This window comes from Thunnus maccoyii, chromosome 13, assembly GCF_910596095.1.
Source record: "Thunnus maccoyii chromosome 13, fThuMac1.1, whole genome shotgun sequence".
Classification (NCBI taxonomy): Eukaryota; Metazoa; Chordata; class Actinopteri; order Scombriformes; family Scombridae; genus Thunnus; species Thunnus maccoyii.
In genome coordinates, this window is record NC_056545.1 from 2,349,403 (window position 1) to 2,364,955 (window position 15,553).

Here is a 15,553-nt window from a genome sequence, read left to right on the forward strand (position 1 = left end):
AATCAAGATACTCTCTTGATCTTATTAATTTGATTTATATGACCCTTTTTAAATAAAATTTTGTCTCAGTTTTTATTCCCTTTGTTTCTTTTCTATTTCTTTGCATTGCTTCAAACATTTCTGCGATATCTGACAGAAGCTGCTGTCTGGACTTCAGCCTGATAGGAACAGATTAAAACTAATTAACTATCTCTGTCATGAAATCTGAACGTGACCTGACTCTGCAGGTCAGCTGTGATATTTATATTTATTATTACAGATTATTGAGGCAGAATTTAAACTCACAGCCATTCAGTCTCCATTTATTTGTCGTTTATTCATTGTGTTGTAAAAATTAACGTTGAATGTGATTACTTGTCAGTTAGTATTTATATGCGACCTTTACAGTGTATCAGCAGCGACACCCTGTGGCCAAAATATGAACTGCATCCATATTTAGTTGAATGGACTCGAGTCAGTCTTTTCACTGGTCCCCGTTACTGTGGCCATTGGGAGATTTAATGCCAACATTAACATACAGAAGTGTGCAAATATGACCAAATGTCTGGCCTGAATAAGTTCTACAGAGTATTTAGATATAGCGACAAAAACGGTTTTACCATTCCAATAAAACCACTAGACATTATTGAAGTCTACAGTGTCATAAAATGTTGAGACTTTTGAGCTCCACATCACTACTGCGACACATTTATAGCATAAATCTTTTAAACAAAATAAAAATTTAAATTTTATAATACAGTTACATTATTTAACAAGATCAAACACACATGAAGGATTAAAGCTCTCAGGTGAAGGTGTGGGTGGTCCTGAAAAGGACCTTTGAGTTGATGGTACAGACAGCGGGTTTACTTGGAGCTGGTGTACTTGGTGACGGCCTTGGTGCCCTCAGACACGGCGTGTTTGGCCAGCTCACCGGGCAGCAGCAGGCGGACGGCGGTCTGGATCTCCCTGGAGGTGATGGTGGAGCGCTTGTTGTAGTGAGCAAGGCGGGAAGCCTCACCGGCAATACGCTCAAAGATGTCTCCCACAAAGGAGTTCATGATGCCCATGGCCTTGGAGGAGATGCCGGTGTCGGGGTGGACCTGCTTCAGCACCTTGTACACGTAGATGGCGTAGCTCTCCTTGCGGGTCTTTCTCTTCTTCTTGCCGGTCTTGGTGGCTTTAGACACGGCCTTCTTGGAGCCTTTCTTCGGGGCTTTGACTGGATCAGGCATGGTTGGTCGTTAGATTTCCTCAAACGAATAATAACCGCAGCGCCAAACAGCCTCTATATATCCATCTGATGCAAATTTCACTGCGCCGTTGCTCGCACAGGATTGGTTAACAGGTTGGCTAGACTGCGCATGCGCAACACAAACAGCGCTCTAAACTTTGACCGCCTTTTTACACAAAGAGCCACCTCATCTGAAGAGAATTCACTGTTTACATTATAGCTAATATAATATATTTATTTGATCTTTTCTCGCTTCTCGCTTGAACTGAGAGTTGAACCACAGGAAGCATTCAAATCATTTTACACACAGACCAGCGTGTTTACATTTATGTTTAATATTCTAATATATGACTCATATGTATATGAACTACAAAGTAAATGCATTAATATTGTACTTTAACACAATTTTGAGGTATTTACTATATCATATCTTCCTTTCATGTTACTATGGTCATCATGTGAATATTGACTTTTACGCCACAACATGTAACTCAGTTTATTCACTAACACTAATGAAACAATTCATACCTGAAAGTTTAACCAGTGGTTCCTATTATTTGCTTGTGAAAAAGAAGCAGAGATGATCAAAATCCTTGTAAACTCATTTGTCTCCTAACACCTCAGATTTAATTTGAAAGGACTTTCTCACAACTTGTCACCTCAAAATAAAGTTAATAGATTAAAATACACATTAAAAATAATTATAATTATGTACTTGTTAGTAAATTATCAACCACTAATTAAACCCTTACATGATTATAAATAACTTAATGGTGAACTGGGAGCAAGAGTATATATGTTCATGATCAACACACATTTCACTAGGCCTATAAATTTAGTTAAATAATATCAGGACAGCTCTTAGAGGAGGTGGCGGCTCTTAAAAGAGCCTTTGTGTTCTGGTCTCAGCGAATCAGGATCAGGTTTAACCTCCGAAGCCGTACAGGGTGCGGCCCTGCCTCTTCAGTGCGTAAACCACGTCCATGGCGGTCACGGTCTTCCTCTTGGCGTGCTCGGTGTAAGTGACGGCATCACGGATCACGTTCTCCAGGAACACCTTCAGCACACCGCGGGTCTCCTCGTAGATCAGACCGGAGATACGCTTGACTCCGCCGCGGCGAGCCAGACGGCGGATGGCGGGTTTGGTGATTCCCTGGATGTTATCACGGAGAACTTTACGGTGACGCTTGGCGCCTCCTTTACCGAGTCCTTTGCCTCCCTTGCCTCTTCCACTCATTTTCACTGATCTTCTTTTAAACGAGTTAAAAGTTGAATGTGAATCACGTTCTCAGAGCTTCTGTGTATAAAGCGTGTCTGCGGACGTAATAGAGGACAGGTGGCGCGAACTTTGCTGGGCGGAACAAGATTCAGCAGCTCCGCCTACGTAGATTTTTTTACCCAAAGCAGGCTGATCTTGTCCTTTTTGATCGTCTTTCCTCCATTTTGTATGTTTTTCTGTGTTCCTCAGCGTGTTCAGCTCCTGAACATTCAGTCCAACATTTCAGCCTGAGGACCTCCCCTCTTTGTCCGGTGAAGAGAGCTTTGATGCCAATTGTGAGAAACAAGATGATGTATATGTATATGTATATGTTCATTCCCCCCCCCCCCACTTCTGTTCCTCACATTGCCGTTTTGCAGTGCTGTGGGTGAGTTGCGCGGAAAGATGCTGCTGCGCTATTTTATTGTTTTCGTTGATAATTGAACGGTTTATGTCGTAACGTTTTGTGTATATTGTTTACTGTCCACACTATTGCTTTACCTGGCTGTTTTGTTTCATTTTTATCGTTAATATGAGTTTTTTAGTTTAGTTTTCATTTAACTTTCTTGGCGCCATGTAGTTAATTTAGCTCAGAGATAGCATCCATTTTCGAGCATAAATTCTGTTGTTTTGCAGTGTGTCTTTTGAGAGAGCAGATGTGCAGCATATACCAAAAAGGCAAAATATATTATTTTGTCTTCACCAGGTATGTGTCTTGTTTTTCTTAAATGTTATAATTTTCGTTGTCTTTGTTTATTCACCCACCCCCATGTAGTTGTTTGTTTTACACACCAGGTGGCACTGTTTCTCCTTTTGTATGTTTTTATTGGTTTAAAGTTCAGACTTATGTTACAAATGAGGACAAAGAAAAGGGGGAAAAAAGAGTTTCCTGTCTAATGGCTCTTGATTAAGCAAGTTAAAATTGTGTTGATTTGTGTAGGTGTGGTAGTGCCATTAATGTATTTGTATTAGGGCTGTAGTCAACCAAAGAAAATCTTGGTCGACTAAAATCGTACATAATCTTTATCTAATTGATTGGGGGGGGGTGTAACGGGACAGAGTGCACAGTAAACTCGGCAGCCACACATTTTTCTGTTCTGTATTTCTCTGTTTTGTGTCTTCAGGTTAGGCTAACCCTTTGTTGCTAACTTTGGAGTTAACCTCCTTTACTTTTTCAGCATTTGGGGAAACAACAGGCGTGACTTTTTAGCATTTATTAACTTGGCCTCACCTCTCGACCTGTATGCACCTGCTAGGATTAGCAGCCCTATATATGCATGCAGGTCGGTATCATCCATCTTTTTCCAACCCTCTCAGTATTTTTGAAACCCCTCCAGATTGGTTGTCTCCTGGCTGAGTTTGTCTATAGCTGAGGTGATGAAGAGGTATAACATTGAGACAATGTCATGGGCACGGGACACTGCATATGTTGTGCATCCTGGGGTAATAGTCGTGGTAGTCGTTGTCCTTGTCATCACTGTCGTCGTCGTCGCCCTCGTCCTCGTCGGGACCTTTCAGTCTGCCACACAGCCCTGTTTGCCATGTGCCGCTGAAGACCATGTTATTTTTTTCTTCTTTGACAGGTATGTCTTTCTTTCGGCTAGAGGGGTTTGGCCTTCTTCCCTATGTTCCTCTTCCTGTTCCTCTGCTGTTGATGCATCATGCTTACGGTTGTATTCCTCACAGTTTTCTTCTGACACGTCCTCAGATTTCTCTTCGGGATCATAGTCTTGCTGGACATTTGAGAAGATTTATTCTAGAACCTGTTCTACGGTGAAACGCATTGGCGAGTTCGAGCAGAAGACCACATATTAGGACATGCACCTAAGACAACAATATTAGTACATTTGTGGTTTTTTTCCCTTCTTCCGTACACAGACTGTGTGGGATCGCGCTGTGTCATGCAGGGGATCGTTTCACATGTCATGCGGAGTATACACACATAAGGAAAAGTCAAAGTTAGAGGAAGGCAGTTGTGGATCAATACAGTTTATGTATTTTCTTAGTATACAAAAATATATAAAGTACCACAAAGTTTATAATCTGATACAGGACCAGATCAGTGCTGAATACAAGAAATACTGAACACTGAACATTAAAAACATTCACATATCTAAAAGTGTAGGTTCACGAAAAAGTATTAATGCATGTATCAAATACATGACTTACACACTCTGATCTATATTCATGACATACAAAATATGGTCTACAAAGCAGCCAAACCTCCTGATCACTCATTCACTAATCACACAACATCAACAGGTGACTGAACAATCACTCGATTAAAAACTGGATCAATTCCAAATGAATGAGTGAGTCATCAGGTGGGGGACAATGATATAGTTTGATGTGGTAAGTTGGTTTTCCTCCTGTCCTCCCCAACTTTTTGAGTCACCAGCCGCCACTGGTGTGGGGGTTGAATGCAGCTCATTTTTGTAGGATACAGCAGAAAGGCCTATATACATACAGTACATTATATACAAACTTTGTATGAAGTTTGGTGTTATTATCATTTATTTTACAATAATTATGAGTCTTATATGTATAATTCAGTAGTGGGGATGACCTATGAAGGGAAGGGAAAAAATGGAGTGAGAGTGACAGTTTAGTGATAAAGTGCTGCAGAAAAATAAAATCAAAACTAAAATTTGTAGCTCTGTACTGCAGTTTTTCCTTTATTAGGGCCCGAGCACCTAGCGGTTCGCTCACACTCTCCATTCAAATATATGAGTATTTTTCTGTCTCCAGCTGCAGTTACTTATTGTCTCTACACATCTGACAGCAGTGATCAATACTTACTTTTTTGTCGAGGAGTACATGTGTTCCTAAATGAAAAAATTTAGGAGCACACTGAAAAATGTTCAAGTAACTGTTAATTAAAGACAACAATTTATCACATACATATTTAAATGCTTTGTGTGTGTGTGTATGTAAATCAAAATGTATGTTCTCTTTAGGGGTGCTTGATTATGGCAAAAAGCATAATCACAATTATTTTTTGCTCAATATTGACATCATGGTTATTTAACACGATTACTTTTTGACTATCATTTTGGGTGATTGCTGATATATGCACATATTTTTACCCACTTGGCTGAGGAAACTATTACACATGCAAGCATAGATTGTACTAAGTATGATCAAAAAGGACAATATATGAGGGAAGAACTCAGGAAGACTGGAGTTCCAGAGCTCAGCATTAAAACTTTAATGAACCTGCCAAGTGGGTGGAGTAGCAGTTTTTCTTTTTGAGTTTATTAGACAGACAGGATTTATGTGTAGGATTTAATATTTGGTTTACAGTCCAAAGCAGAGGGTGGCGGTAATGTGCCTAATATGCTATAATTTAGCTATCATTGAAGCGTGTGGCTGTGGCGTGGCGTTGAGTTTTGATGTTTCGCCATGACAGAGGAAATTGCTGTAACTTCAGTGCAAATGCTCCAGTCTGCCCCAAACTTTGCATGTTTGATAAGAGTCCTGGCCTGAACACATCTACATGACAATATTCAGTAGTGATGCAAACTGGCTGAATAGTGCTACGAAATAGCAGCAACGCAGCCCCAGCAGCGGGCAATATAGTGGACAAAGGAAGTGATGTTTATCTCCTTCTTGCACTGTCTGAAAACAGCCCGGGTCTGAAGACATCTACATGCCCGTGACAGAAACCCTTCAACTGCGCTGCAGCCCGGCGTGCATGGAGGCGCGAGGGCCCGTTCAGCACTGCTTGCAGCTTTAATTTTTTTTGTTTTTTTTTGTCACCTCTGCACTGTTAATATTTTTGCCACTCAGTAACTCTTGTTTGGGAACTTGGTGTGAATAAAAAATCACCACACTGAAGTTTTTTCGTTGTCTGAGCCATCATTGGTCCCTCTTTGAAAGCGAACCCATGACAGCCAGAAACAATACTTACAGAATTGATCACTTCTGGGCTGATCAATACAGTTTACTGCTTGTTTATAAGCAGTAAAACAAAGTGATGCTTTTTCTGACAGCTGACTTTTACGTAGCTAAATGTTCCTTGTTTCTTACTTCAGACATGACAGAAGATTTACAGAAAGATACAATGCTTGTACGATATTTGTCACCTGGTGAACAAGAGGGATCAGAGAGAGATAAGCGATCACTGGACTATGATCTCTATCATCAGCTCCTCCCTCCTTCTTCCTGCCGTTCACCTGACTTTCTTTTCCTGAAACGGCCGAAGTCCTCTGACTCTTGTTCTGAATATTTTGTTAAAAAACACACTGAACTAAATGGCTCAAGACTATATGAAACAAGGTGGTAACATGTCTTCATCGTTGCTGTTTCTGGTAAGTGCCGCAGATTAGTTGAACTTGTCTGGTACTGATTCTGAAGTATCGTCAGGCCTTGTCTTACCTGTCGGGAGCTAAACGCCATTTTAGTTAAATACGGTTCATTCAGGTGTGTTTATTCTACGTTGTGTTTCGCTGCTTTCACGGTACAATAATGTGTTCGAGTAAAGGAGTAAAGTTACAGCACAGGTGACGGACAGTGTTGTCTGATGTTCATGAAGGTACCAAACTAATATTTATCACTAAAAATAAACTATAGTTTCAACTGTCATGCGCAGTTTAAGGAAGTTCACCAGTCCGCACTTCGTCAATCATCCTGTTGTCGATAACAAAATATTTAAGAAGAACACAGCGACTGTGTAAAGAAGTTTACATTATTAATTTCTAGTTGATATTGTGGGTGTATGTGATGTGTTATTGTGTGTAGTTTTGTATTTCGTATCATGTGTCCGGTGTGTTTTTTGTTTGTACTATTTGTTATAGTGCTCGTGAAATGTTTGAGAATAACAGCGACTGTCCAAAACTGGTTCAATAACACTGAATCTTGACCAAAATAATGTAGGAAGTGTTTATTTGAACTGGGGTGAAACCACAGTGGTTTCACTTTGCTGACATCACGTGACTCCATAAACCACCATTTCACCACAGACTGACTGACGTTCACCTCATACTGCAGGTTCACTAGACTCATTTATGTCACTGAACACAAACCAAGCATGAAGATTTCATTTCTAGTTTATGTTTTTACTAGATGACTCAATTAAATGTGTCGCGAGAGATGAAACTTTTAAAGTGTGCAGAGCATGCATGAGCTGGTTTACAGCAAATAAAACAAATAAACAAACAAACAAACAAACCAAAAATTCTTTGTTAGAATTGTTGGTTTCTTATTTGTTGTAAATATTTGCTTATTGCTTTATTTGTTGGGCAAGAAAAACTGGAATTATGGGATTCTATATTATAAAAACTGGCGACTTTAAAACAGAGTTTACAGCTGTTTTTAAACATTGAGGCAGATTGAGGAGTTTATCTTGTATTTAAAAGCAGCGACACCTCTCTGATACCAGTGTGACGTAACGAGGCTGGTTTGGGGCGGTCAGGGGATTATTGACAAGGTGAAGTGCTGAACACTGACTTTTAATGTATAAATAATGACAAACTGCAGACTCCTGGAAAAGAATTCATAGTGACAAGAGGAGGACAAACCAGTAGAGAGCTTTGCTTCTCTAAAATCTGAAAGATAGATAGATGGATGATGAATCACCAACAATATTCATTATGGTTTGAATTGTTGATAAATATGAATATTTGAAATATTATTATCATAGTTTAGAATAAATGTATAGTGTGATAATCATTAAGAAGTGATTATGCACATGTACAAATCCTTTTCAGGTTGGAGATTAAAACTATTTATAATGAAGAACAATGATAAGATTTTTATATATAAACTTATAACAATTTCACAGTGTGTTATAAAACATTAATTAACTGTTTTCACATGTACAGCAGCTTTAAGACTGCTTAGAAATGTATTTAAAGCTATTGAAGACATATGATTATGTGTAATTGTAACTATGTTATATAGTAGTGTAGGACTGGTCTCACATCAAGGACTTTTTTCACTTTTTGAAAGTGCAAAAATGCTTCTTCACACATAGTGAATAAAACTACAAATAACATTAAACTGCTCAGAAGTGTAAAAATATAAAAACTCAATAATACAAATGATTGTTTAAAGTTAAAAATCAGTTAGTCATAAAGCGGAAAGAAAAAAGTGTTCTTTGGTCATTTTACTGTTCAGTCGTCTTCTGAAATCATCTTCGTCTCCATATCTTCATCTTCTTTTTTCAGTCCTACCTGGCCGTCATCTTCTCCCCTCAGGTCCTCTCTTCCTTCTTCTTGCCTCCATTGACATCCTCCTCCACTGACCTTCCCTTCACTTTCAGTTATCACCATCACATGTTTTATTCCTCCATTTCTTCTTTTCCACCTCATTGTTATGTGTTGTATATGTCATGTCTTTTATTCTGCCTTTCTCTGCTTAAAGCAGGAAGTTATTCAGGACAGTTTTCAACAATATCTTAACTTCAACCAGGTTTCACTGAGACAAAAAACTGTTTTTACTCTTCACAGATAATAATACTGAAAGTCTTCAGTGGACAGATCCTCACATGTCATCCAGCAGAGTACCTAACAGCGGGAGGATGCTGTCCTATGTGTCTTGCTGGTAAGATCTAACTGAAACATAAAAGCAGGATGTTTGGCAGCAACGATACTTACAGAATTGATCACTTCTGGGCTGATCAATACAGTTTACTGCTTGTTTATAAGCAGTAAAACAAAGTGATGCTTTTTCTGACAGCTGACTTTTACGTAGCTAAATGTTCCTTGTTTCTTAATTCAGACATGACAGAAGATTTACAGAAAGATACAATGCTTGTATGATATTTGTCACCTGGTGAACAAGAGGGATCAGAGAGAGAAAAGCAATTATTTAGAATATAAGGTGAATAATATGATAATTATAATGATAATAAATTGTTTCTTCTCCACAGGAAGTCGAGTTAAAACAGATTGTACAGAGTTCAGAAGCACATCCTGTCTGCCCTGCATTAATGGAACCTACATGAATCATCCCACTGGACTTAAACAGTGTTTCACCTGTGCAAACTGTGATGCAGGTAGATTTATATTCATATTATTGGCAGATATTGAAGCCTTAGTATTGATTTAAGGCCAGTAAGAAGTTTTTTTACTGCAAGTCTCACTGTCAATGCTGTAAGAAGTGAATAAACTGTCTGGTTGGCGGCTTCATTATGAAGATGCAGAGACTCAGCATGACGAGTCTACTGCCTTGAGACAACTTCCACAGTGGAAATTAGAGCCTAACAAGCAAGTTTCCCAATAAAACTGTAACATTAAATTTCTACATGACAACAATGAGGAAAATGATGATTAGAGGATTGTATCTGTGCTGTTGTTTTCTCAGTTTAATCTGAGATTGATCAATAATCACTTTTTTCTTTTGTGTGGAGCATACTGCCCTCTATTGAAGCACATTAGTATACTAAGCTCATTATTATATAATTACAATTTATATATGTTAATTATACTGTTAATTATTACAGCCTAAACTTACAGACTGCATGTAGAAACAAACACCACATAGAGAAATGTGATGAAATGCTGCCAGTGAGACAGTTTTAGTGCCACAACAGGCTGTTGTCACATGAGAAGTTTGTCACTTTCCAAATTCTGATGTTGATATTGAAGTTTGTTCTGTTTGGTTTGGTGAGCAAGTTATCAGCTGAGACTTTGGTGTCGTCTGTTTTTTCCCTCAGTTTTTAAACAGCTGTGAGCTATTTTGTGTCAGAGGGACTTGCAGTAATATTAGAAGCGACCTCTCCTCACAGAAATCACATTTCCACGGGGTGATATGTACGGGTGGTTTTATTCTCCAGCCCTCATTTATGCAGATATTCTCTCATGAATTCATAAATGGGAGAAACTATTGTTTCACATTTCCCAAAGATGTCATAAAAACTGAAGATTGTCTTGAAGTCAGAAAAAAGATCAGCATGCTGTTGCTGTCTAGTAGATTGAACAGAAGAGAAGTTTAGTATCTCATATGTAACCTCTGTATGTGTTGACAGGTTCTGGTCTGCAGATAAAGACATCATGTACATCAACATCAAATACAGTTTGTCAACCACTGGAGGGATTCTACTGTATGGACTCCACAGAGGACGGCTGTGTGAAAGCACTGAAACACACAAGCTGTCAACCAGGACAATACATCAGACAAAAAGGTTGGTTTTCTCATGCTGACTTTAAGATTATAGTTGTAGTTGAAGTTTTAAATGGGAACACCATGACCTGACAAACAAGTTGCTTATTAAAGCTGCACGTATTGATTTCTGTCCACTAGATAGCAGGAAAAAAGCAGCTCAATAATTCTGTAGAAAAAGTCACAACTGAACACAGACCAGTCAACTTGTTGCTGTCAAGTGGAACTTTTGCACCAGTAAAACCATCGTAGTTGATTAGTGACTATGTGCATACATGAGTATTATTATGACTTAGTAGATCCTTCACACAGACTTGTTGTCATTCTTCTATTTCCAAGGGCAGTGATGAACCTTCAAGCTCTACTTTGTCTTGAAAGGCTGTTCAGTGACTCCCACAGTCTGCTGCATAGGTACACTACACAAAGGTCAGGAGGTCAATTCTGGGGCCAAGTCTACAAAGCTCTTTCACATCTTGTCAGCCCTAAACATGATCAGTCTGACAGAGGAGCTGATTGGTCCATGAAGGACCAGAACCAAAAGAGCTGCTCATGATTTTCATGCATCACTGAGTGGAAAGTGGAAGGACGGTTTGTTAGCATAGCTAGCATTTCAGTTGTTGGTGTCCTGTGCTCACTGGTACCTGCCATGCTGTAGCCCTCACAGCAGCGTTCAGATAGGACATGGTGCCACAACAGAAACGTCTGATTGGTCGTTTCTGTTTTGGACTTTGTCTGGCGATTGAAACGTAGGTGAGTCAGAGACAGCAGCCGTTCTGATCCAGTCTTTATCTAGTTAGGAAGGTTTCTGTTCCTGTTGTAATAGTCATAGAGAAAGTTTGCTCTATGTGGTGAAGGTGAGGAGCCTGACACACCTGCAGGGACGTTGTGGACAACATTGATTCAACAGCAGACAAAAGCAGAGGAATCTTGCTCTTTCTGTCAGGACAGATTTGTTTTATTTTGACACAAAAACATAGTTTTCTCTTCATGAATCACTTTCCTTGTTTTCATGTCATAACTACCTTCACCAGACAAAATGGATGTTACATTGGTCAAAAGACAAAAGTTTGAAAGTCTTAAAATGAAACTTATACAATTTGTTGACAATCTAGTTGTTTACTGGCATGAACATATTAGCATAAATATCTTTAGTATTGAAAGTATTTGCATGAAGCAGTGAAGCTGATGACATTTGGATCATTGTAGTTTTCTCTCAAACAGTAGTTTGGTTATGAATCTGATTCCATCGTTGCTCAAGAATGACAAGATGGTGAAATATAAAAACTTGTCAACAATCATTATTAAACAAAGAACTGTTATTGGATGTGTGATTTTCAAGTGTCAGCTTCACTGAAATGAAATCAGACAGATGTGATGACAGTGATGATGTCATGTCAGGATGCAATTTGACAGAGAAACACACACTGTGCACCTGGTCAGAGGATAAAACAACCTGGTAACAAACGTCAAAGTCAGACTGTTCTGTCAGTGAATGATCAGTGATGGTGAGTAATCTCAGATGTGTCTCTTTCTCTAAGGAACCAGCAGCACTGATACAGTGTGTTATAACTGTCAGCCGGGCTATTTTTCACAGGATGGTGTGAACTGCACAGCTTGGACAATGTAAGACACTTTTCTATTCAATTATTCATTGATTATTCATTAATTTATTCTCTAAAAGCACAAAAAGCAAAGCATAAGAAGATTTTTTGCCTGCTATAGCACACTGATCATTACAAGTGTGCACTAGGTTTTTTGCATCAATGGAACAAATCATCATGCATGGGAATATTCAAGACATTGCCAATTAAATTCACTTCAATTAAAAAAACTTCATTCATCTCTGAGCAGCAACTCATGAGGCAGGCATCGTAAAAGGACATACAAACAGGACATATAAGACAATGTTTGATAGACAAACAGTGACCATGTGACAGAGATAGAAATAATATAAGAGTCTTAAGTTGGGGGGGTGCTGTGGCAGACCAAAAGGTGTGGGGGTTAGTCCCATTCCATTGGAATCCAATAACAAAGAAATAAAGCAGTCTTTTACTTTTCTCATCCAACAGTTGCTCAGAAACTGAAGTGATGTTCAAAGAAGGAAACCAGACAAATGATGTCGTCTGCAGAAGTGCATCAAGAAATCATTACTCTTTATTTTCACCATTGTTGATGGTTTTCTCACTAACACTTGCCTGGCTTGTGAGCAGAGGTTAGTGCTTGTTTTGCATGTCTACCTAATTTGTCTAATATCCTCCTCGCCTCCAGTGGACTCAACTAAAGCTCACTAACTGTTGGTGCTAATATTGTGCTTTATTTTGGATGTCAGGCAGGTGAATAACAACTGATATGTGCAACCTGTCAAGTTATTCTTCATAAATACTGAGATAGAAAGTTCACTAGGGATGCACTGATCCAAATTCTTCTCTACTGATTTGATTCCAGTACCTAAACCCAGAGTATATGCCAATACAGAGTACTGATCCAACACCAGGACGGTCTTTGTTACACATTTAACATCTGTATACTACCTCAGGAAGCCACTGGGACCATTCTTAGTAAGTTAACATGAGGCTGTAACTGCTAAACAGCTTCTTAACTATTGTTACGCACTAATGTAGGGGAAACCCTGGTGCAACATAGAAATGAGACTCCCCTCTTCCCAACTCCCAAGAAGCACCAGCAACAAGGATTACAGCCCTCAAAAGTATTTATTCACTCAGTTATTAGGGACATTTTGGCTTCAGGGTGGACTAACAGCAAAATAACACACAGAATGAAACTAAATTATCTACTCAAAGCAAAACTAAACCAAGATACAAATCTCCTGTATACACACTTGCAAGATACTTTTACAGTATTTCACAGGAGAGTCATTCATAACATCCTGGCTGGAAGTGGAGAGAGGAGGAAGTCAACCTTTAAACCACTAGGTATTAGACTGGAACCAGTCAGCTCTTTAACTAACCACACATGTACACTTCAGGTTTCACAATAAAGGTCTACCACTGCCTTCACATTAAAGTGTATTTATGGTGAAGCACATTTAGGAAATGCATGTAAATGTAGTTAAGTGCTTCAAAAGTAGCTCACTACAAATAATATACAGAGCAGAGTGGAAGACTGTATTGAATGTGGTCGGTCATGTCTGGACCTCCATCAGTGCGTCCCTGAAGTTTAGATCCTACATATAAAAATGTACATCTTGATATTTTTCTTCACACTAACAGTAAGACTCATAACATGAAATTCTACATACAATTTACTACTTTACCAATTTCATATTTGACTAATTAATTGTTTTTTCTTTTTTCCCGTACCTGCAAACTGTGGTCACCAGTTGATGGAGAAATTCTTGTACCCTTGTCAGTTTTGATGAAGAATAAAGATGAAGAAACTCCACAGGCTCCAGTTGATGCTCTCAGATGACCTCAGATTTGATTACTGACTATTAAAATGTACTTACACACTTACTTATACCTGCAACTGACATTACGACTATTATAATGATGGGATATTACTGTTACTTCCATTTAGGCTACTGTTGTTTTTATTAAAATGTCATTACATTGTTCCAGATATTATCACTTTATTGTGAGGCTTTTTTTTTTTTTTTTTTTTTTTAACATTTTCTAGTACTATGATTGGTTGCTCCTGATTTTATTTTTATAGCCTGACATCAGGTTTGTCTTCTTGCCTCTAGAAAGCATTTTGTGCATCTTGCTTGAAATTATTAATTTTTTTCTTATATCTGCTCACCTCGACCTGCTGTTTGTATTGCTAGAGTTAGTCTGCTAGGATCTGTGGTTATATGTCACAACCCGTCTGCTGTCTCAAAAACATCTGAAGGCCAATAAATATACACGATTACTGTTCAATAACCAAATCTGGTCCTGTCTTCACCTTGTTGACTAGACAGTTGGGTGACTGTATGTTCCATCTTCGTCAGCCCTCCTCCCCCTCACCTTTCCGACAACGGATAAAGGGGGGAGGGAGGCTGTGCGGAGGTGAGAGACCTCTCTCTCTCTAGCTCTCTCTTTTCATTCACTTTTCATGTGAACAGCTCAGTAGGCTGTATCAGTAGAGACTGGCGGACACATACGCGTCACTATCTCGATATTTGAATGATATCGCGCCTCCTCTGCCCTCTTCCTCTCTCTGTGACGGTTGATCTGTTCAAACCACCAACCACCATTAATCACCAGGTAGAGGACTAGTGTCAGTCTCACCTCCGTCACTGAGGCAGAAGGATCCGAGCATGACATATAATTATGGTTATACGTCATGCAAAGACGTCTTTGGAGTCTGTTCAGACAACATATCTCCCACCTCCGCTCCAACGTGCGGGGGTGGGAATCATGCCAGGAAACAAGTAAAAGTAAAAAAAAGAAAGTAGCATGAAGTAAAAGACTGTGAACGTTCTGGACCATGTACCTCAGTAAGGAGGGTAAGTTGGCTGAAATGTTATGTTGTTGTTTCAAACTACAGTATTTGTGTCACTGTTGATGCCGCTGAAAACTTGATTCTACCGAACATAAAAACAGCACAATGGTCTTGTTTATCAGTTATGTAGCTAATTAATATTTCAGCATTTTCTGAAGTGCTGTCGCTAACTTTACTAACATGTACGTAAAATATATTAGAAAACTGTTTGTACACCAGCAGTCTGTGTTCAGTACCAGCAGCGAGGAGCAGCACATAATGCAGTAATATAATTAATAAAGACTCGTTAAATCGACATGAATGTAACATTACAGCCGCGGTTTTGATCCTGGATATAATACAACACTTCTTTTGTTAAAGCTGTGATGTCTGGCTGCTTGTTGCCTATATTGGTTTTGTTAATAACGTTTTGTAAGAGAACATTGTAAACTGTAACACAGTTAAAATGACCTTTAACCTGCTGTTCAACTATTTAAATCTGTCAGTTTCAATTTTAGTCACTTCCGATATCATTTGTCATCTTCCACTTATGATAC

At 38.9% G+C, this 15,553-nt stretch overlaps 3 protein-coding genes across 4 annotated transcripts; 1 reads left to right on the top strand and 2 right to left on the bottom strand.

Annotated features, from left to right (window-relative positions):
• Window positions 1-800: 800 nt before the first annotated feature.
• On the bottom strand, window positions 801-1,228 carry LOC121910015 (histone H2B 3-like). Its single transcript, XM_042430929.1, has one exon. It carries the CDS (start codon window positions 1,212-1,214, stop codon window positions 846-848), a length of 369 nt encoding a protein of 122 aa, XP_042286863.1. The 5' UTR covers window positions 1,215-1,228; the 3' UTR covers window positions 801-845.
• Window positions 1,229-1,611: 383 nt separating this feature from the next.
• On the bottom strand, window positions 1,612-2,498 carry LOC121910022 (histone H4). The gene has a single exon (XM_042430938.1). It carries the CDS (start codon window positions 2,448-2,450, stop codon window positions 2,139-2,141), a length of 312 nt encoding a protein of 103 aa, XP_042286872.1. The 5' UTR covers window positions 2,451-2,498; the 3' UTR covers window positions 1,612-2,138.
• Window positions 2,499-6,603: 4,105 nt separating this feature from the next.
• On the top strand, window positions 6,604-14,328 carry LOC121909991 (tumor necrosis factor receptor superfamily member 14-like). 2 transcript variants are annotated; one of them, XM_042430897.1, is made up of 7 exons: window positions 6,607-6,781; window positions 8,921-9,014; window positions 9,343-9,468; window positions 10,441-10,596; window positions 12,113-12,197; window positions 12,644-12,786; window positions 13,915-14,328. In XM_042430897.1, the coding sequence occupies exons 1-7, from the start codon at window positions 6,725-6,727 to the stop codon at window positions 14,001-14,003; spliced, it is 750 nt and encodes a 249-aa protein (XP_042286831.1). In that variant the 5' UTR covers window positions 6,607-6,724; the 3' UTR covers window positions 14,004-14,328. The 2 variants fall into 2 exon arrangements, with proteins under 2 accessions (XP_042286832.1, XP_042286831.1); XM_042430898.1 differs by lacking the exons at window positions 12,113-12,197; window positions 12,644-12,786; window positions 13,915-14,328 and adding an exon at window positions 10,914-10,965 and having other exon boundaries at window positions 6,604-6,781.
• Window positions 14,329-15,553: the final 1,225 nt, after the last annotated feature.